General features: G+C 40.9%; 1 protein-coding gene across 2 annotated transcripts in view; it reads left to right on the forward strand.

Annotated features, from left to right (window-relative positions):
- The window catches only part of CACNA1C (calcium voltage-gated channel subunit alpha1 C), a 476,564-nt gene that overhangs the window by 347,046 nt on the left and 105,732 nt on the right, over window positions 1-23,786 (forward strand). For both annotated transcript variants that reach the window (XM_051784889.1, XM_051784890.1), the window contains exons 10-13: window positions 7,736-7,826; window positions 17,931-17,957; window positions 19,984-20,144; window positions 20,910-21,135. In XM_051784889.1, coding sequence (XP_051640849.1) covers window positions 7,736-7,826; window positions 17,931-17,957; window positions 19,984-20,144; window positions 20,910-21,135 — 505 coding nt within the window. The remainder of the gene's footprint in view (window positions 1-7,735; window positions 7,827-17,930; window positions 17,958-19,983; window positions 20,145-20,909; window positions 21,136-23,786) is intronic.

Genomic DNA, 23,786 nt, shown 5'->3' on the forward strand with positions numbered 1-23,786 from the left:
ACTTCCATTGCACTTGCAAGGGATACTCTGCAGTGAATGGACTCCTATCACAGACTAAGGTGTTTGCTCAGCAGCACAAGCAGTTTCCCAGGGAGACTGCTCCTCGTGCCCTTTTCAGCAGAGTTAGACTCTCTTCTGTGAAGTTTACTTTTGGGTGAGTCCCACATCCTGTGCTTACGGGATATTTTGAGATACCACAGGTTATGCAAAGAAAAACTTTGTCCTTCTGGCAGGGAAATGCAAAGAGGATTTTAAGTCCTTCCTTTCAAATACAGAACAGAACATGTGTGAGGCTGGCAAAGGCTGTCTCTTGGCTGGGCCAGGAATCTGACTGTGCCCGTTACGTGGTCCTCTGTGCAATGTGCATTCCACTCTCTGGCTGAAAGGAACAAATATTTGTGGAACACAGCATATTACTGTCAATACTGCTATAAAAAGAAGGGAAATGGCAGCTGTTCAAAGTAGCTGACGAGTTTGTTACACTAAAATAAGTCTCAGGAAGATTAATTAGTAACAAGGTAATGCATTCATAGGTGTGCAGTAGTCTGCATGTGGTAATGACAGATCTATTAATCACAAGGCCTGCACAATTAATATATTTTACTCTCTCTCCTATTCCTCTTTGTGTATGGCATAAATCTCCATAGCCCATGGCTATATCCCCTCAACATCATGTGATAGGTATGGACATATGTTGACACTCTGGAAGAAGGATAAGTAAAAACAAGTCTTTTTATACAAAAGGCATACTTTGCAATTTGTATTGTAAAATATATAGTTTATCTATGAACGAAGTTTGGAGGTAGGATACTCCCTCTCAGTATTGGCAGTGTTCTTTGTACTTCTCCATTCAGTAAGGCCATGCTACACTGCATCAGTGCCTTGTGGTACAGCCCAATGCCCAGTTTGGTTTTAGTGTAATAGCAGGTCTTGTTACTACACAAGTAGTAAGCTGCTGTGCCTTCGCTGCTTGTTCACTGATGTAAAGATCTTTTTACCAAAAGCCTTTTCCTGCTTGACTGAAGTGAATACAACTGGCAATCACTTCATGACTCTTTTTTACAGTCTTGGCTGACCTTGAGTGAAAGTGTGAATCAAGCCCACACCCCTTACAATCACAGTCATTTGTACATAATCAAAGATTAGATAATGCAAAGTGTATATATTACATGCATTTAATGTATTATAGTAGATATATTGTATATAGTGTATAATAGTGTCTGTTGTGAGTATTGGCCTCTGAGCCCTTGGTAAGCATTTTCCAACTATTTTCACAATTTTTCTGGATTTTTTTTTTGCTAGATTTATTGATGCATTCTGTCTAACTTTAGGAGGTATGTAACCACCAACATATAGTTCAAGTTCCCTTTCCTCTTCTCCTGTAAAAGCTTTTCTTTCACAGAACTCCTTTTCAAAGAAGAAAACACAAAAGAATACCCCAGTCATACCTAGTAAATTTTCCTGACAAAATCAGGACATCTAGAGAAAACTAATCTCTTACCTCTGCAGTTTCCCTTCTGCATGCTGCTTGCATTAGGAGCATACTCACTGATTGTTCCCAAGACACTGTATGCATGTAGCAGAATGAAAGCTGTATCTTATTTAAATTAATAAGATGAATGAGTCCAGCATTTCCAAAACAGGCGGTGAGAAGAGGAAAGCTAGGCAATATTCATGTATTAATTAAAATGAGATCTCTCCACCAAAAAAGAATATGAGTCAATTGATATTCTGACAGCTGCCCATAGACTCATTCGTGAAATGATGGGCATGAAAAGCACCAAGGGAAGCAGGGTTTTTACCAAAGTCATTCACTCCATGCACGTTCTGTTAAAGGAAGCAGCTTGGATATTGCAATTTATTCTTGTTGGGCTTGATGGGAAAAGAAATCTTAAATCCCAGCTGGAGAATTCGCAGGACTATTTTGCTCTTTAGATTTGCTTTATGGTTCTGCAGAGTCCCGCTTGGGAGACATTAACATCAGTAATAACTATAGCACTTAGCACTTATTGTAATGTGTTTCATCTACAGATCTCAGAGAGATTTGCAAGGTGAGTGCAGAATTACAGTCCCCCCGTTAGACAAACTGAACAGATATGTAGAAAGGCTTGGTCATGTGGCCAAGGTGACACAATAAGGTGAAATGGTGGTGAAGTGACTTCAGGTCCTTCTTATCTCAAATGCCACCATGGGCAAAAAGGGTTATTTAGACTCATATTTTGCAAAGTAATTCAATACCAGTAGAAATTAGACGTGAAGTCACTCAATGTGAATAGCCTCTGATATATCCAGTTCTAAAATTAATGCCTAGACCTGCAGAGACGTGTAGTAAGATGTCCCATTACAATCTGTGAAAGGTTTATGTTTTGTCTGTATTTCTGGAACTGGGCACCCTTTGCCCAGGCATGATCTTCTCTGGTTCATAAATTGTCAAAGTATTAAAGTGAGGTAAAGCAATAAGTGCGGCAGCATTATATAATCCATGGAAATAAATCTGAATATTAGAATTACTTCCTCTGCCAAGATGACAAACATTTCATAAATGCAAGATGCAACAGTGGTAGTGATGTTTCTGAACTGGGAAGCAAATATTATTCTCCCAGCGTGTAAGGGAAAAATTGTCTCAGAACTGCACAGAAGGGTATTTGGTTGTGCCAGCTTTCTGTTTCAGCAGTTGACTGTCTTTTGGCAACCAGCCATCTAATAATTCATTGCATGCCCATGGGGCATTTCATTGGAGGAGGGACATATGTTAGTGCAAGGGTAGAGCTGGTATCAATACTTGGTGCCAGTGACATGGAACAGAGGCTCTCAAAGGGTCTTGCACATCTGTCTGTCTAGTCAGTCACAGACTGCAGGCTCTGCCCTGCTTTCGGTCTGCCTGTTGGGTTTCAGAGCTTGAAGTAACATAGCATGAAGCATTTTGCAGCTTTATTTTTAAGGAAGCTGCTACATAACCTTTGTTGTTGCTTTAACTGCTGCAGGAATGCTATGTAGGTAATGTGAAACTGGACATTAGGTAATCCAGGAGAAAAAGTCTATGTTCAGTGATGAGCCACACTGTGGCAAGATGGAAGAAGTGCAAAGACTTCAGAAGGCGCTGTAGAGAGAATGTCAAACCTACTGGTCCTTATGGTTTGCACTGTTTAAACCATATAATACTTGCATGCCTTTAAGAGGCTGTTTCAATTCCATTGAAAAAAGTTGTTATGCTATGCTATGCTACCTAGAAAATATGTAGCTAATGGGAGATTTCATCAGCCAGAGTGCATTATGGATGTGATGATAAATCTAAAAAAAGAGATTCTCATGTAAGCAAAGCCACCAGGGTTTGCCCCAGGAACAGGTACAATACTTGCTCAGAGAAGTTACAAATACGCCGTTGTTGCAAGTGTTCAAGGTCAGGTTGGATGGGGCTTTGAACAACCTGAGCTAGTGACGTTTGTCCCTGCCAATGGGATGAGGAGTGGACTAAATGATTTTTAAAGGTCCCTTCCAAGCCCAACCATTCATGATTCTGTGAAATATGTAATACAATCTATGGCACCTGTCCCTGTGTGGTTGTTAGTGATTCGCTGTACTGGTCTGGTTGAAGTGAGCTGCCCATTCTGTGCCCATTGCCCTGTTAGCTGGACTGCTGCTCCTGGTGCAGTCAGGCAAAGACAAACTGTCTGATGGAAATGCCTTCTCGCCCCTTCAGCAACCTGCTGTCACTTAGGATGGATAGATGTGGGGACAGAGTTGTTCTCTACCGTCAGGAAGTCCCCTGTATAAAACATTGGTACTTAGCAGATTGACCAAACACCTTAGTCAGTGCCTTGCTAATGCTGCATTTTGAACACTGAAACACCTTCAATGCAAATTATACAGTAGATGGAAGATCTAATGGGCTGTTTGAAGGGCAGGAAGTGTGGAGGTGTGGTCCCTCTACATCTAGCAGAGCCAAGACCCCCGGGGATCTCTTATTTTGTTACAAGCAGTGGATATTTTGAAGTTGACGGGGAATTACACCTGTGAGACTGCGTGGGTCACTGAACACACATGCCATAGGATGCAAGGCACCTGGATTTCCATTGCTAAATCACTTTGTGTGCACCCGTCAGGAAATCTACCTTGGTCTCTTTTTTTGCCTTTGTCTCAGCTCCCAAAATTACAGAGAGGAAGTGGTCATTGAGATGGCATAGTCTGTATACCATGGTCCTAAATACAGCTCTGGTCTGGACTTGAGCCCACCATTTGGAAGAAACATCTCTTCTTGATTAAAGCATTCCTGTGGTGGATTTACCACCAGCATTCTTGGTACATGGTTCCAGTAATTAATTACTCGTACTGCAAAAAATTCCTGCCTTGTTTCTAGACTGGAGCCAGGGTGTAGGCAAAAAGTCTGGGTTCTCTGAGAACTGAATCAGATAAGAAAGCCATCTGGGCAGTATTTGGTACTTCCTCTCATATTAAACCCCAGTTTATACACAACTCTTCTGCAGCATTTCTGTTTTCAGGTTTAGTTAACTGGCCTGAATGAACCTCACAGGATCTGCACACCTGATTATCCCCTGGTATTGAAGGTCTTGTGAGGTGCCAGGTAAAGCAAGTGATTGTGCTGCTGAGAGCGTTCTGCACTGGGGAACATAGTCCTAATCTCCTGTCTGTTCTGACCTTTATCTTCCTGTAATACTTCACACCATCTTAATACTACTTATTGTCCTTAACGTTTTCCATCCGTGCAGTGTATTAAGTGCTTTGTGAACTGGTGGCTGCACGCTGATCCATGGGATCTCTTCAGCCCATGTACCACTGCACCTGCATCTCTCACTGTACTTGAGTTTGACTTTCCACAGCAGCAACATCAGGGAAGTGTGAAGTACAATCTAGGATGTCTTTGTGTATGCACTCTGATCTGTGGGGGCTGACGACCTCTGTGCATCATAGGCAAAGGATCAACATTAAATAGTGCCATGAAAAGCCAAGCAACAGGATGGCATTGGGGGGCAAATGCCAAATGTAAACTCAAATGGAAATCGTGAGTCATAGTCCAGGGGTATCCTAGTTTTGGTAAGGGGGTGTGCATCTGAGTGCTCAATGAATGTTGTTATCTCTGGAGATGAGGAAAGACAGAGAAATGTGATCACCCTTACAACTTTCCTTTAGCAGTTCTGACAGTTTTGGAAGAGTCTCCAGATACTGGAGCAGCTTAGGAAGAAAGCCGATGAACATCATTCAGCTATAGGCTATTTCAGATTATGACCCAAAGGGTCAGAGGATAACCTGGGGACACTGCCATTGCCTTAGTCTCATCAGTTTCAATAGGTCAGACGGTCAAACAAAGAGAGTTTTGCCATTGACATCACTGAAAAAAGGATCTGACCCATAACCTCATATTCATCAACTTCATGTTCTCAGAAGCCAGACATAAAAAAGAGCATAGATCGAGTAAGAGTTATCCTCTGAGGATCTGCTAGTGATATTTCATGCCTCTGTATACCTTTGTTTTACATTTTGTACTTTTAATTCACATGATGAAGTTTTCAGACAGAAGTGGATATCATGTGTAAGCTGAGTTCCTTGTCTTTTTCTTTTGCCTGTCACTGGCTGCATGTTCTCTATTGATGTCTTGTTCCTGGTACTTGACACTGACCATCTTGTCTGTGAAAGGAAGCACTCCAGCTGGTTTGCCTGATGAGAAGAAAGGAAAGTTTGCTTGGTTTAGTCACTCTACAGAAACCCATGGTAATGTTGCACTGCACTCTGTGTCCACACTATGTATATCTGTGTATGTGTGTCTGTATAGCTCAGTGCAGACTGGCATGTAATACAGCTTTGTATTCTTCTGCATGTACATACCTTGCTTTTTCTATTGTTTGTGCAATGTCCTCTTCATGCTCTCAAGATAACAAGCTGCTCTGCAAATCAGTCTCTTGCTAATGTCTTCAAAATTGTTTTCCATTTGCAAATAAGCTCAAATATGTCTTGAAAGCGCTTTACCTCATCTTCAAAAATGACTTGCAAAATATCAGTGTTTGGGGATTTTTGCCTGCAGGGCTTAGTCTGGACAAAAATTTTAATTATAAATGTTGTTTTTTTCTTACAGCTTACTTGACTGTTTCATATACCTCAGAATATTATTTCATGTTATCCTTAATTTATCTTTCCAAATAAACAAGCTTATTAAAACATCTGTCTTCGTATAAAGGAAAAGGCACCATCAGAGTACAATATTCCATAGTTCTGTCGAGAATGCTAGAGGGTCCATTATTTCATATGGTCCTAAGAACACAACAAAGGAACTTTAGATTTCCCAGATATGTGTTTTAGGTACATGAATTTTTGTGATGGGATGATAGTTCATTTTGAGGGACATTTCTGCCATAATGCTTTCAGAGCAAGAACCCAGAATACTTTTGGAAGAGCCTTCTGATATCTCTCTAGCCCCTGAAAGATGACCTGGTCCCATGGCCCTCTGAGCATCTGCCCAATTGAAATACAGAACCTGTTTCTTTTACATTGTCTCCTTTTGTACTGACAGCCCACAAGCAGGTGTATTCTTAGTACTGAGTTACATATTCTTACAGGCTATTGGAAATTTCTCCACCAGCTAGTAGTGCATGCTCTCAAGTCTCATCTGATATATATATCCAATTGCTAATACAGGTCATGTTCTGAAGTTCTACCAGGTTTCTGGGAGATCTGTTTTAACACCACCATCACTCAGTCTTAAGTATAATTTTTTTCAATTGTTTTGTGTATTTGAAAATAGGGGAGGAGGAAAGAGAACACCTATTAAATCCTATCCATTTTCCTAACTTATGTTTAATTATTATATATTAAGGAGTTATTAGAGCTCATATAGGAGCCACGAACAACTGGTGAAGTGGTTTTTCTTTCCTTTTTTTTTTTTTTAATGATCTATAGAAACAAATCAAATGCTGAGATTTGATAACAGATAGAAAATGTGACAGGTGCTTGAATCCAGATGAGATAGGTTCACACCTAAGGTTACTTTCAGTTGATGTTTGTTCCATGATACTTCTGTAAAAACCTAGGAGGTTCTGTCCAGTTCTTCGATGGTGAGTGCCAATGTGAAATCTCCACCATAGTCCATATTCATTGGCTGCTTTGCTGGTAGTATCTGAGTGGGTCAGACAGACCTAATTTCTCTCTTATACCTATAGGTCCAGTTTATAATTGTAAGGTTGAAACACATTGATGTGACAGATACACAGTATACAAAATACATCAGTATTATTGATGGGGTAATTGCTATCAGGCTAACAGAAGCTTTTTATCTGCATACATGTCAATCCTGGTACCTTTTATTTGTATTCGATCGTTGCACAAAAGACTGGGGAGGGCAGTGAGGTGGCTGGGCTGCTGCAGGTAAAGAGGCTCTTTTTTAAAGTGTTCTGTTGAATCAAACGGAAGCTTCTTGTTGGGGTCATCTGCTTTTCAGTGGTTCTCATTCATAAAATTTCCAGGAACTGACTCTGAAAGAAAGAGAGCAGCTGCTTCTTCCCTTTTCTTTAGCATTTGAGCAACCTGGGTATGTTCCTGAAGTCTACCTGCCCGGCCTGGTCTGTACAGGGAGGCACAAGACTTGCTCAGCAAATCGCTTAATCCTCAGGAGCTGCAGCTGAGGGTCTTTTCATTAAGCCAGTTCCTTCACTCATGTGGCTCACTAAGAGATGTGCCAGGTTCTAATGGCCAACCCTCTCTTTTTTCTTCCCTTTGACTCTTACAGTGAGCATGCCCACCAGTGAGACCGAGTCCGTGAACACAGACAACGTCCCTGGAGCGGATATGGAAGGCGAAAACTGCGGCGCTAGGCTGGCGTGAGTACACACACACACACACACAGACATCTGCATCAGGGCTTGGGCTGCACTCAGGGGTTAAAACCAGGGCAAATGTCAGGCTTTTTAAGAGGAAGAAAGCCCCACTGTGGGTGAAAGGAGATGCTGCAGAAGATCTATTGATCCAGTTTCTTATCTTAATTGCAGTGTAAACTCACTCTGGACATTAGCGAAGAGCTACTGGGTTTACATAGATTTAAATAAAGCACAGGATACCCAGGATAAGCAGATCTGGTTTTGCATAATAGCTAAAAGAAAAACTGATGGCTAACAGTGTTCTTATTTTAAAATCCCTCTTAGGTGATGGATAATCAAAACCAGTATGTGTAGACCAAAGAGTGGAAATGACTGGTCTGTTTCAGTTTTTCTAATGATTCTTGTACACTTTACAGTGCCTTGTAATAGAAATACATTGATGAGAATTCCCATTTGACAGACTGCATTACACCCTTCAAATGCTGCACAGAATACTGTAGTGACAAAGAAATATATCAGTTAGGAGGGATTAATGCCTCCTTGAAGTTGCACCATTGTAGTTAGAGAAGATGCTCAAGAATGTGTGAGAGAGTGGTTATGAAATACCGTATTATGTGGTGTATTTTTTACCAACACAGAGAGAAAGAATAGGCAAGAGGAGTCCTATATTCCCTTTTGTATGACTAAACAAGAATGGACTTTATGCTGTGGGGGCAATATGTTAGTCCCTCCTAAGTTCCTCAAAAAAGGTGTTAAGCATACCTCTGCTATAGTTTGGACCATGCTGGAGTATTTTGAGGCTCTGTCCTGTCCTTGGGCCTACCTTGATCTCTTTGGTGATGCTCAAATGCTCATCAGAAGTGAATAAGAAATGCTTTATTTTGTCATAGCTGTTGACCAGTTGACCTGGTGTTCAGGTTCTGACAGGAGGGCAAGCGCTTGAGCCTGGGTATTTCCTGCTTTCCAATCTCCTTTTGCTGCTCCCAAACTCATGCTTATTGGAATTAGAGATATTAGCGGGCACATTTCTGCTTTTTGCCTCTATGCCCCTGTTCATGGATTTACCTGACTAAGGCTGTCTGCCTTCACAATCTCCTGTGGCAACAAGTTTCAAATATTCACTACCTGCTGTGTAGACAAGAACTTTCTCCTGTCTGTTTTAAGATGATCTATCACTGCTTTCAGTCAATGTCCTCTCCTTCTAATATTGTGATATTTAGTGATCAATTGTTCCACATTCAGCTTATCTATCACTTTCATAACCTTGTAAACCTTGATTGTATCTCCCACACATACCCTTGGCCCTCTCCTCTACAAACTGAAGAGGAGGAGATCTTATCTACATTAAAAGATGTGATACCTGGGATATGTTATAAATTTAATCTGCTTTCCTTGAAGAGTCAGCCAGCTGCTTACAAACACCTGCCTGCTTTTGTGAACCTGCTGAGTCTTTTAGTTTAGATTATGAACACTTTTCTGAAGGAACCAGGCTAGATCTATTCACAGCACTGAGGCAGTTGTAGCCCTTTCTTTGGTACCCCAGCAAGTTGCTTGTGCTCTTGGTGCATTACAGGAAGAATCAGGTGGATGTGTGATCACTTCTTCCAGCTGAATTCAGTTTGAAGAACCATCTCTATTCTGCAGCTGTGGGTCACAGAATCACAGAATGGGTCAGGTTGGAAGGGACCGCAGTGGGTCATCTGGTCCAACCTCCTGCTCAAGCAGGGCCATCCCAGAACACATGTCACAGGATTGTGTCCAGACAGCTCCTGAATATCTTGAAGATCTTGAAAGATGATCGTTAGCAGCCTTGCTATGGTGTCCATCAGCTCTCTCATGGATGCATTCCATCAGGGCCCATGGACTTTTGGATGTCAGGTTTGCCTAGCTGTTCTCTGACCCAGTCCTCCTTGGCCAAGGAAAAGTCTTCTTTCCGACATTTCTCTACCTTGATCTCCTGGGTCAGAGATTCCTGAGAGCTGACTTTGTCTGTAAAGACCAATTTAAAAAAGGCTTTCAGTAATTCTGCCTTCTTTGCACCATCTGTTACCAGAACCCCCCCCTCCATTTAGTAACAGACCCACATTATCCTTAGTTTTCCTTCTGTTATAGATGTATTTGAAGAAGCCTTTCTTCTTGTCCTTGACATTCTTTGCCAGATTTAATTTTAGATGGTCCTTGGCCTTCCTCGTCTCATTTCTACTTACTCTGACAACTTCTCTATATTCATTCCAAGTGGCCTGACCCTGCTTCCATCTCCTGTGTTTCCTGCTTCAGTAATGACAGGAGTTCCTTGTTCATCCACAGAGATCTCTTGCCCCCTTTGCCTGATTTCTTGCTCATCAGCATGCATTGTTCTTGACCCTGGAGGAAATTATCCTTGAATATCAGCCAACTCTCCTTAACACCTCTTCCCTGGAGGAACTTTTCCCATGGGATTCTTCTGAGAAGATCCCTAAAGAGGGCAAAGTCAGCTCTCCTGAAGTCCATGGTTACACTTTTACTTGCTGCCCTGCTTCCTCCTTGCCTGATACTGAACTCTACAATCTTACAGTCACTGCAGCCAGGGCTGCCCCAACCTTCACATCTCCAACAAGACCTTCCCTGTTTGGTAGTATTAGGTCAAGCAGCACACCATTCCTTGTGGGATACTCCACTACCTGTGTCAGAAAGTTGTCATCAATGCTTTCCAGAAACCTCCTGGACTGTTTGTGCTTTGCTGTGTTGCTTTTCCAGCATCTGTCAGGGTAGTTAAAAGTCCCTCATGGAGGGGGGACGCAGTGCCAAAAGCAATGGCAACAGCTACTTTAAGGTTTCATATATTTTTTAATATTACAGCTTGCATTCATTTGTTCTTGCATTCAATGTTCTTAATCCCAAAGGATCCTAATGCACTTTATGAACTGTAAATGCAGGGATTGTTTTCACAGCATTAGACTTCAGCCACTCTCAGGGTAAAATGTGACAGGTGTTTAAAAACAACAGGCACAAGTGTGTAGGGAGATGTATGAGGGATAGCTTGTTCTGCACTGAAACTGCATGGGGAATTTTGGCAAGCAGAACATAATTATCCTAGCTGGAATGTGGCCAGGAGAGCCAAAGTTAAACCCAACTCTAAACGTAATCATGACTTAGAATGGAGTTTGCTTAAAATAGCCCAGCGTGCTCACGGGAGAATGGCAGTCCTCAGATTTGGCATTAGGAGCAGGGATGGCTACGTCCAGCAGGTTTTAGGGAAGAAGGCATAGGAAAATTACAGGAAAACTGAGCTTCATTTCTTCTTCTCAAGTTGTGAATGTTAAAGCAGAGCCTAACGTTTCACCAGACCAGGACAAGTAAGATTCAGAGAGATAAACAGTTTCCTTGCCACTTTTCACTTCATTTGAAAATGGATGATGTATAGTAGGAGAATTGAAGTCTGTTATTGAGAAGGGTTTTTTTTACTCTTTACCCAAGGACAGTTGGGATCCTCAAGGCCTTGCTCAGATTGCTTTTCATCTCTAGAAGATGGATAGGCTCCTTCATCCATGAAAATGAATGGTTATATCATTGTATATGAAATTCTGGGGTGAGACACAAATTTTGCCAGTACGTCCTGCATTTGTAAAATGTTTGTTTCAAGCTTTGTGAAGCTGCAAATTCCTTAGTGGTGGGTAAATTCAGATCTGCCTTTGATACTGAGGTTTGGAATCCTTTCTGGTTTCTTTTGTTACTGTGTCACACACTTAGGCAGAAAGAGAAACCAGCTTTCCTGGTTTTTTCCTGATATTAAGTACTCTTCTCACTGACCCCTCTTTTAAACACCCCATAGGCCAAGATTCCTGCTGGAACATATAAAATTTAAGCAAGAATTTATCTGAATGAATGTTTTCTTTTATTGGAACCTGACTAAGAATCAGAATTTGACCCAGTGTTCAAGAATAGTGAAAATTCATGTGGGAATTCAGTTCAGCTTTTCCAAAAAGTTCCTCATCAAGTACTAGAGATGTTGAGTAAGCATTAATAATTATACTCATGCCATCCTGATTTACTCTAGTTGAAGATTAGGCCAGGACTTTTGAGCAGTCATCTGCCCCCTGTTTTTACAGTTGAAATGTAACCAAGGTTTTTGTTCGATTGTTGAGTTTCATGTATTGCACGTGAGTCTTGGTCTTTACCAGTTTTCTAAAATCACCCAGTGGCCTTGAGTCCCCATTGCTTTGCTATTAAAACACTTCTTCCCAGAGGGCAGAGGCTGCACTGGACCAACTGCAGCCAGATGTGACTGAAGCAAGGTGGGGATTTCAAGTCAAAGGCAATATATTTATTTATTTAGTGACATCAAGCTGCCTAAGGCATTTAACCACCCCAGCACCACCACCCCAGTTATAGACTGAGCTTGCCATCCAAATGCACTCACGATAAAAGGAATAAAAATGCTCAGGAGACTGAAGGGAAAACTTTTTCATTGAAGAGAATTTAGAATTACTGGCTGTTCTTTCTGTTCTTTTAAAAATCTACAGAGCTTTGAAAAACTGTGCCTGTGAATGACAGAAAGATCTGCTTGAGAAGCCAGGCTCAAACGTGCCTTTTGGAAAAGGAGATCTTCCCTGACAGCCTTTTTCAGCTCCACAGAGACATATGCTATGTGAGATCAGGAGAGTACCTCTCAAACACAAGCTATCTCCTGCTGATAAATTGTCTCAAAGAAGCTTTTATTTCTATAGTATCCATACTATAGGAACTGCCTCCATCAGCTGTGCTGTCTGGAGCAATGCCAGTATTCAAACCAGCTGAAGGAGTTTCAGGAGGAATCTAACATCTAATCTCTCTTTGCTTGTTGTGTAAATCCAATCTTTCAGAACTTAAACAAAACGAAAAAGAAAAAAACAACTTCATTCATATTCATTCCTGGTGTAATTCTGCTGGCAACAGGAGTGCTGTGGTGCAGAGCAGTTCCCTTCCTAGGGGAAGTATAGTATGAACTTCATCAGGCATTGGAATCTGAAAATGGTTTTACAAGGTTCCACAGGACACTAAAAAGCATCCCACAACTTTCACAGTATATTATCCCTGTCATGGTATTGCCTTGTATTGCTCTGACATTTGCCCTGAGGTAGGAACACAACAGCTTTTATCCTCAAGGACAACACTTGGAAGTGGAACTTATCTTATTCCTGATGTGTCACAGCTTTAATAACCTGTTGCCTCGGGGTACGAAGAAACACGTTTCCTCTGCAGCAGGCATCAGTGGGATAAACCCAGAGCTGGGAGCAATAGGTTTCTATTTACAGGATATCCTTATTATACCCAGGGCTTCCCAATAGCCAGTAATTTCCCTGAGCCTCTGTGGTTACTGCTGTGCAGGACTTAGATTCCTGAGGACAGGCTATTGCTCATAATCAGAAGTAATCAGTTCTGCACAGGGTGTCAGCCTATATAATCTTCCAATACAAGCAGAATGTTAATTTTCTAATACAACCATACAGATCTGGAGTGCCACAATAGAGCTTGCTTTTATACATATGTATTAGATTAAAAAAAAAGACCTTTGTGGAAACTAATGTTCCGTAGAGCTTCAATAGAAAAGTGAAGCACTTGAGCTCAAAGGGAAAGAGGGCTTAAAATTATCTGCTTTCATTGAAACAATAAGCCACTTGGCATTTTCACCTTGGCCGGGATTTCCACACATTTGGGGGACAGTTCAATTGCTTTTCCATCAAATGTAGTTCAAACAATAAAAAAGGATAAACCAAAATGAGCAACCTACACTGGCTTTCCAACTGAAAACCGTGTGTCCTGAAAATATGAGAATGGAAGCTTTCTCTGGCAGCTGAATGGTCAGGGATTTTTCCCTTCATGCGTTTCTGGCTGGGAAAATAATTCCTGTGCAGTTCTTGCAATCATCAGCATAGGAGCCAGTGGTAAAGGCAAAAGAGTCAGTTTGCTTGCAGGTTTGATGTAGTTGCTGCTGGTTTTCTCTTTGTGAGAAGACAGACTCCTTGTGGTGTGATGGGACCAAAGTCCCCATCACATCAGGAGCAGTGGTAAAAAAAGTCTGCCAAAAGCTCTGAAACCACTGGTGACTTCAGCGGGAAAACACACGGGATCAATCCTTATGTGTCAGTCTCAGCTGCTGCTCTCTCTCCAATTTATTATGAGCAAGGTGCTTTTAATATTCACAGTCAGCTCTAGGTATGTGTCTAAAGGACAATAGCATGCCCTTGTGGAAGAGGAGTTATCTTCTTCCTCCGGACTCTGTGTTAGGACTTGCCTGTGACTTACCACAGGGAGAACAACATTATTTACTGAATACTGAAGTGCTGGCCTATTTTCACAGCCTGTAAGAAAGCCTGTTGAATAGCAAAACAGCTCAATTTTAAGCTAGGCAGATCCAATTTTCTTAAGGATGTTCTGTAGATTCTTACTTCTGCTGGTCAACAACCGCCTCTTAAAACCAGCAGGTCGACGAACACCTCTTTAAACCAGCACTGCTCCCATCAGGTCAACATTCTTCATCCAGTGGAAATGGTCATTGCAAGTTCCTGTGCAGGTCCCCAGTGTTAATTGTGTTGTACAGAGGCAGGATGGAGGCCCATTGCTTTTTTGTGAATCGTAGAAACTCAGCTGAGGGTAGAACTCAGCCCTAACACTTTATTAGGCTGCAGACTGCATGTATGCAGCTTATATTCCTGAATATGTTGTATCACTATATGCTTTTACCCCAGTAATATGTGAAAAAAGGACCTTAGGGTGGACATTTTCTCTTCAGGGGTGCCAGCATCCTGGCTAGAAGCAAAGAAATGTCATCGGCAGGAATGGAGAGAGGGAAAAATGTTGTGCTGCTTGACCAGTAACTGCATGACTGCACCATATTGCACCAAAACAAAATCAATGTCACACCATGACTGTGTTCTCACAGTTCTAAAATCTGTAAGATATGCCCAGTGAAGCTCTTTGAATGTTCCCCAAAGTTGTGTGTAGCCCAGAGGCACAGTAAAGTCCATTTCTGTGTTACTGCTTTTCTGAGAGCTTTTACTAGTGTGTCCTCATGAAGGCAGTTGCCTCTAAGTGGAATCATATAATATAAAAGTAGCTGTGACCAGCATATCAGATAATTTTATGGACATGTTTAGTGACATCCACACTCAGAAAAAAAGCTGTAATGTGGCCTTTTTGTCATGCTTGGTGACCTACAAGATTTTTCCAGAATTGTTTGTTGTGTGTGCAATTACATAGTCCTTAATCACTGTTATACAACAGTGTCATTCACAAATGCCTTCTCTGGTGTCCACCACGAACATGGAAATGAAGACTCTTATCTCTGAGAATGTGGGGTATCTCACTACATTTGAGTTATGCAGATTATCCAGAGGTTTATGTTGATAAAAAATCTTTAAATTTCAGTTCCTTATCTGTGTGTGGTACATAACTGTGTGAGGTTAGAAGAGTTTTAGAGAATTTTAAAGATAGCTTGTCACAGAGTAGAGATCTGATTTTTGTGTTTCTCTTTCTAAAAGACAATCTGAGTTGTGTGGCTCCTAAGATAAAAACACTCAGTAGTGATCTGAAGTGGTTTTTATACAGGCTCCTATATCATGATTTTAAACAATAGTTTCTCAAGACATTCCATAGTTTGACACAAATGGAGACACTCTCTTTCTCCCAATGACATAAAACTCTTAGAATACTAGGGATGCAAGAGATCCATGTTTAAACTCAGCAGAAAATCTGTCCACCCTAAACTCCTGACAAGTGTCAGTTTGGAGTGTCACAAAGACACTGTGCCAAGGCCTCAAATTGAGACTATTTGACAGCTATATGACTAGTGATGCCATAAAAGTATTTTTTTATAGGACATTGGTGTCCATGGTTCTGATAAACCATCTTGATCATAACAGTCATTTGAAAAACGTGTTTCAGATTCGTGCATAATGTTTTCAGAATCAGTTATTATAGAGTTTGTTTCCAAAATTCCACTTCACTCTCAGATTCTACCTCTAAATATAAATCTAATCCTCCTTCCTTGTCCTGTTCTATATATACAGCACACCCACATGTGATAAAGCCTTCTGCCATAGCAGCAAAGAAAGGTGGAGGGGGGGGGAACGAAGGCTGTAGCTAACCTGTGGGAGCACTGAATGCAGTTGGCTGCTGCTCATAATGTTCAAAGATATAATTATCACATGCATGATGAGTACTACACCTGCTGCATCTCTTTTGCTTAAATAAATGATTCCTTAAAATGCCACAGAGCTACCTCACTTGGAAACTATTAACCAGAGAGGTCACCAGAGGACTTCACACTCCCTGTCCTTCCCCTTCCACCAGGCAGGTTCGCTAATGCATCTCTCTCTCTTTCTCTTTCTCTCTCTCTCTCTCTTCCCACCCCTGCCAAACTTTTCCTATCAAAATCCTCACCACCTCCTTTCCGGTGCCCACCTTTCTCCTTCATTGTGATTTTTTTTTCATCTCTTCATTTCCCCTGTCTTTGTCTGAGCCTTCTTTCCTGTTGCCTGTAAATCTGATCCATTACAGTTTGTAGGTAGTGCTTATTGAACCAGAGTTCTCAGTGAGAAGTGGGATAGCTTTAAGGATGTGCTTTGTAGGTGCTTCACTCGGCATCTTTCTTAAAGCTTGCTTTGTCTCTGCAGCACAATTTAGCATTCTGTTCCTCCAGTGCATTATTTCTTCTCTATCAAGAGTCTTGTGTTTGTCTGTAACCACACTGCTGCCTAGTAGGTGGCCTAGACAAGCTGCCTGTGACACAGCAGGAATGATGTATTCGGTGCAAAGGCTTCTTTTTTTTTTTTTTTTTTTTTTTTTTTTGTCTTGGACCATCTGCTGGTGAAATGTTCCTATCACTCAAACCTCTTCCACATAAGGAACCTGACCCATCACTGATTACTTGTCAGTAGCTGATGTCCTCAAGCAGGGACTGACCGTTTTTAAGACTGCTACAGGAAGTAGTGTTAGATGCTTTGAGAATCACATTGTCCCATGTCTACTAACAGTGAATCCAATTTTAAGGCAGTACAGTCAGACCTTTGCTGACTGTTGTCAACAATGAGTCACTTTCCTATCATAGAGGGAACCTTAAGGAAAGCTTCAGCGCAGCAGAAATATCTTGTTCATAGTCACTCCCCAGATTCTCTTTTCTTCTGATATTGGCAGTGGATTTTGCAGCTTCCTAAATCACCTCTGACTTGTGTCTTTGTATTTATTTGTATTTATTTGCACATTTATTTCTTTCTGTGCATCATGATGAATGTACCGAAAGACAGCCAAAGAGTTCAGAGGCCTTACAGGACATGTGTCAAGCAGAGCAAGGTTGTGGTTAGAGTATGAGGTCTATTTCTAGCTTTGCCTGTGACTTCTCATAAAAGGTTATTGGGATTATTTAGATGAATAAACCCAAATGCACGAAATTACATATTTAAACACGTGGGAACGTGGCCAAATTTTCAGGAGTGCTTAATTCTGAAAATTTCATTGGTAGCAACAGAATCTGTTATTTTACAGACCTTTTTGAATGCAAAGCAATTTACATAGATAACAAAGACAAATAAGAGTTGATATCTAAGTTTGAAAATATCCATCATGCACTGTTTTTCTTTCAATTGCTGAAAAAAAAGAAAGCATTGTTTTCTCCGTTATTATGGTTTCATAATGTGCTTATGTATCTTGAAGTGATAGGTGATGTGTGAAAGTCTGTCTGTATCAAGTCATACATATTTTAATATATTAAAAAAATAGTGACTAAAAAAGAAAAAAAAAAAGGGGATGATACTTGAGAAATGAATTTGTTAGCAGTAGTAGAGTGCCCCTTGCCTTAGGCCAACCTTTTACCCAAGAGAAAAACTAGTTCCCTGATATCTATAGGCGATAGAATCCCATCATGGCACAACTCCTGCTTTGTGACTCCCACCAAAAAACCCAAAATTTCTGTATCAGGGAATTCTAGCCATGCCCAGTGCCTACACTGACTTACAGCAGACTCAAGAGGAAAACAGCATTGATTAAAAAATGAATTCAGCTTAACTTTGTTTCTTTCTATTACCATTTTCACAAAAACCTTGGAGGTATGAGACAGCTTCAGAGACTTTAATGGCAATTCTTGTCTTTCAGGCATCGGATCTCAAAATCAAAATTTAGGTAAGTAAAACTGATTTTTGCTTTTCCTGCTTTCTGCTGGTTTTGTTCCTTACTTTGTGAAGTGGTTTAGTCCAGCATCTCTAGGATGCAGTGGTGATTCTAGGAGATACTGCCAAACATGTTAGATTTAGTCAAAAATCAAGATTGTTCTTCTTAGTTTTATACTGAAATAAGGCACAGGGACTACTGACATTATTCCACTCAGAAGTACCTCTCTGATTGCTACCTACGTATCTCAAACCATAAAACACAATATCAGAAGTGAAATTCAACCACATAATTATATTGCATCCATCAATATCAACCCTGTCAGCTCAAGGCTCTCTTTCTTACACTTTATTGCACTCCTCTGCTTTGCTTGATTGTAAATATTTCAACTGATGAGGTTTGCATCTTATTTGTGAAGTTCTTCCCTTCACCCTGGGACATGGGGAGTTTTTTCTAGTTGTGTTTGTTTTTCTGTTGACTTACAGATTTTGAAAAAGTGAAGCAGTCCCAAGGGGGTTTGCATTGGAAAGGCTGACTGAACTTGTGAAACTTGGTTGTTAAAGTCCATTTCTACCTTTTTGGTAGGAGCTGAGCTGCCTCCATAACCCTGAATTCAAAGTCAGTTTTATAAAAAGCTAAAATAAACTAAAAAAAAACCCTAAAACTAGATTAACTTTCAGTATAACTCTAATGAGTAACTGTGTCCTTCAGCTACCTAAATAACAAACAGTAATAAAAATTTTGGGATGCACATATGTGTACATCCTGCCTTTATGCATCCCCGTGTAAAGAGTGTAGGTGTGAGCACAAAAAAGCACTATACATTTTCATGTGCATGCACATTTGTGCACAAGTACACACTAAAGTGTGTGGGATTCCTAAGGATTTAATGACAACAATATTGTCTAAGCGTTGTGCCTATTTTGGAAGTTGGGAAGATCTTTTCTTGTCCTAAATCTACTGCAAAACACACAACCCTTTTTGAATGTTTGTGATAGCTTGTCTGGGTGCCTTTATAAATTGCACAGATAAAACACTCCAGATTGGATTACCTGTTAAAATGTTGCTGCAACATTCTCGTTCACATTGTGTTCACATTGCCTGGTGTTAGTTCATAGAGATGCTGAATCCTGACCTCAAGTAGGGCCATAGTTTATCACTGAAAATAATATACAAGAGAAGAATAGACAAGAAAAGTTCTTTCCCTCTGTAATGTAGTGTATGTGTATGTCCCTTCAGAGACACACTCACACATATGTATATATTATCTATATAAAACTATTAGATTTATTATACAGTGGCAAGTGTTGCCTGGAAACTAGTTGCTATGCAAGTTAAATTCTGACGAGTAGGAGGTGTGTAATTAGCTTTAAATATCTTCTGTGGTTAGTAATTACCCTCAGAAATCAGTGACACAAGGGGATGTGTTCATGGAAGGCAAACTTTAAAAAGTCTGTTGATTAGCAAATGGTACCCTTAGTTCCAGGCATGAAGGTGAGATGCTGAGGTCCCCTAAGTTTTGGGGTTTTGTTATGAATTAGACCTTGTATTGGGATTACTCCTGAACATTCCTGAATTTTGTAAATGTTACATGGATTTTATTTGACCTCACCTCTCCAAAGACATAATCCAAAGGTTCATGTGGCATAGTGGGTATCTTTTCAGTGACTATCCTGAGGCTGGGCAAGGTCCCATTGCAGGCTACAAGCATCAAATACAAGGAGAATGATTATTTTTGTGGGAACTGGGCTAAAAAAACCTCTCAGGGTATCTGCAGTGGATGTCTTAATCAGATTAAGATATTGCTTGAAGATGTTGCAAATTGGTTTAGGACCAACTTTATTCCTGTAGATAAAGGAAGGATGATCACAACTGTCGACTCAGATGAGAATGAGAGAATGTTTCTCAGAGTGAACTTTAAAGTTATTCTCTACCTCTCTTGAACAATAAATCAAGACTAGAGTCTCTCTTGGCAGAGAATGGCAATAGCCTATGGATCCCTATCTGAAAAGAACTTTTCCTTTTTCAATATTTCAAGCCGCTACTGGCGCCGATGGAATCGATTCTGCAGAAGAAAGTGCCGTGCCGCTGTCAAGTCCAATGTTTTCTATTGGTTGGTGATCTTCCTTGTGTTCCTCAACACCCTCACCATTGCCTCTGAACACTACAACCAGCCAGACTGGCTCACGGAGGTCCAAGGTGAGGAGAAGCTGATGGTTCTGTTCATTATGGTCAGTGTCAAAAAAGGGAGCAGAGAGAGGAGCTGGTGCATTAAAGCACATGATGTAAAAGGAGAATCTGAAATAATACAATAAACATCCTGCCTACAATGGGAGAAGTTTTAGGAAAAATGTAAGTACCTAGTTTCCAGCCAAAGCAGTGTTTCCTTGGGTGTAAGTGAAACCAGGAATTTATGCTAAATATATATTTGCAACTGGATTACCAATTAATGGATAGCTACTGAGAGCCTCACGTTCTCCAAGGTTTTCCCTGAAATGGCATTTATGATAATTTTTAATTGTTAGGGAGGTGATGAAGAGTGATTTGTAAAGTTCTCCTGTCTGCAGAACAGTTGAATTCTCTCTGGAGGTGAGAGCAGCTGAAAGGCTTAATTAAGCAACAGTAGGTAGCACAGCAGCTCTTCTGTTCCCACTCTCCCCTGCAGATGACAAGTGTGATGGGAGGTTGTGCACAGGAGGGCATGTCCCTGCCATTGGTCGTTGTGTGGTTGTGTAATACGTTGCAGCTGGATATGCAGTACATAAGAATTGCTGTAACCACCCTGGTAAAACACTTCTGTGAATGAGATGCCCACGCTTTTGAAGTTCATTCTTTGAACCAAGCTTATACGAAGTTAACTTTTAAGACTGACCCCCAAAAAGGTTTCTTAGCAAGGGCCGATGATTAGTTGTGGTGATCTTTTGACTAAGTTTCCTTAATCTGTTCCTTTTTGTTTTTCATGAGACACTGCCAACAAGGTGCTGCTAGCTCTTTTCACGGCAGAGATGCTGCTGAAGATGTACAGCCTTGGTCTCCAGGCCTATTTTGTGTCCCTCTTCAACCGCTTTGACTGTTTCATTGTGTGCGGAGGAATCCTGGAAACGATCCTGGTTGAGACAAAGATCATGTCACCACTGGGCATTTCGGTTTTGAGATGTGTTCGACTCCTAAGAATATTTAAAATCACAAGGTACTTTATTGCTTCTTTGGGACTGAAGGGGGGCTACTGCTCAGTGCACGACATATATAGGTACAAGTCGCTCACATCCCTGGTGTTTTTCACTTTTTCTACCACTAATTGGGTAGTGAGAGGTGTAGGTTAACAGTCCTCATCTTCTGCCATCTGTGGTGGGATGGGGAGGACTGTACAGACTGGATATCCCTGATGTGAGTGATAAGGATTGGTGAGGAGCCTGGCATAGGGAGCTGGAGACACTTGATACCATGCAAATTGTTAAACTGAAGCCTGGAATGGTAGTCCAAGCTGAGATTGGGCTCTTATGGTTCCCTGCAAAAGTCAAAGCAAAACTAAAACAACAGATAGCCTTGTGACCTTCTCTGATGCTTTCTGGGGACAGAGAGGAGCCTGAAAGACTGCCTTGAGCTAAAACAACATTTGACTGAGTAGCCCATGCCAACTCCAGTAGACTCAACAGTGGCCTGAGTGGGAGATTGTGTCAACACCAGCAGCTATAGACGAAGGATGTTGCCAGCTATTCCCCTTCAAAGGAGTCCATCATGAAGCAGCAGCTTTATGAACAAGCCAGACTTTTTCCAGATTCCAGTATCCCCTCTTTTTCCTTTTCATTCTTTCTCTTGTTCCTCTACATAAAGGCACATTTAATACATGTGTAGTAAACAGGCACTACTTCCTGAGTCAGCTACCTCCAAAACCACCGGGTTGGTTTGGCAGGGCTTTTTCAGCTTGAGGGGAGGTTGTAGGAGAGATCAGCTCCAAACTTAACCAGATGGGAACTCTTGAAACTAATTTTACCCAAGTGCTTACCCCAAGTAGCACAAGGTCTGCCTTTTCCCATGTGGGCACCAATCAGCTTTTATAAAAAGCTTGACTAAGGTGGTGAAAGAGTGAGTTTTCTGCATGCTCAGCTATGGAAATGTCCCTAAAATTGCTGTAACACACCCCTCCAAAGGAAACATCTGACAAATTTGAGATAAAAACACGCAGCACATGAAGAAAACAAGGCCAAAACTGAAAGATAGTCAAGATGGCAGAGCTGAGAGGCAGAAAAAACCAACAAATTTGGACTTGTTCATCATAAAAGATTTACCCTTAAAGCTTCTGAGCCTCAGCTCTCTGGTAGGATGGATGGTTTTCAGGGTCAGATGGCAGAGACAGAAAATCAGTTTACAGTCTCAGAGCAGAGGCCAAAGCAAGCCTACAACTATTAGAATGGGGGGAGGGAAGTGGTCTGTTTAGGCTCGTGTTTATAGAAGAGGGGAAAACGTTCCAGCTAACAAGAGTTTCCAGCCAGAAAGGCATCTTTGCTCTTTCAGAAATAGTGGGGATCTCTGGTCTGCTGACTGTTTTTCCTGGATCTTTGGGTCTGAAAGCTATCATCACCAAGTCCCAGGCCTGGTTTCTGAGGAAACCAGGAGCTGTTTCAGGCATTGGGTAATCAGATACACCCAGGGCAACATACCAATAGCTATAAAAGCATAAGCTTCAACATAGCATCCTGGAGAGGTCATTGTTTTTTCAAGACATTTCTCCACTCCTACACAAAATATATAAGCTAGCTAAGAGAATTCTCTAATAGAAAGGCAAACACCGAGAGAATATCATTAATACTTTGAGCTGTTGAAGTACTCAAATATTCCTAAAGCTTCTGAAAGAGATGTAATGATGGAACCAACCAGCAGTAGGACTAGTTATATTTACCTTCATTCTGCAACACAATTAAAATACAATTTTTCATGGAAACAAATGTTACCTGGAATATGTCTCCTGCAATTTGTGCATGGGTCTATGTGTAAAACACAGAGATGAGGAACAATTCATAATGCATAATGTATTAATCAGATTTTGCCTTCTTTCCTGTTCCTGAAATATTGGCAAGTAGGTTGCAGTGGTTTCAAATTTATCTGTTTTGTAATTATTCATAATTTTCTTCATGATTTCTTCTTCCCTCCGTGGGTGAAGTTCACCCTCATGTGGAAAGCCCTAACACAAGCCTCCAAAGCAGTATTTTAGGCCCACTCATGTCTTAACGCAGGAGAGAATATTCTGGCCCTAAAGCAAAACTTCTGCCTTGATGTTCTCTGGTAAATTACAAATTTTTCCATTATTCACTCAGCTCTAAATACAATGATGATTTATTGATGACATTATCAGTACTGGTGCAATAGACCACCTGAGTGCAAAGATAATACAGAAAGATACAACACTAGAAAACTGGGAGGGGTAGGAGGGGTGGTAGGGTAGTGTTTTGTGCCAAATATATATTCATCAGCAATGACAGGGGGACGTGCCGTAGAGGTGCAAATGGTGATAATCAAGGGCATTAAAAAGGCACAAAGCAGGAAAATTACTCTGGTGAGAATATATCAGTAGGTAGCCTATTCTTTATGTATTTGGATGGATTTTCCATTATAAACACCAAGCACAAACAAATTCTGGGTGCATCAAGATGATACAATTCTAGGAGAAACATAGCTCCTTAATAGAATAGAAGCAAATAAAGACACCATCAGATGAACAGTGCATCATTTTAGAAACCACATTTAGAATATCAAGAGCAAACATTTCTTCCAAAATTATAAATACATTAGACAAGCAGACAATATAATCTGTTTGTTTTATTCTCCCTAATTTTTAAAGTG

The sequence above is a fragment of the Manacus candei genome, unplaced genomic scaffold, assembly GCF_025592945.1.
Source record: "Manacus candei isolate 608988 ecotype Guabito, Panama unplaced genomic scaffold, ASM2559294v1 h1tg000018l, whole genome shotgun sequence".
In the NCBI taxonomy this organism is placed as follows: Eukaryota; Metazoa; Chordata; class Aves; order Passeriformes; family Pipridae; genus Manacus; species Manacus candei.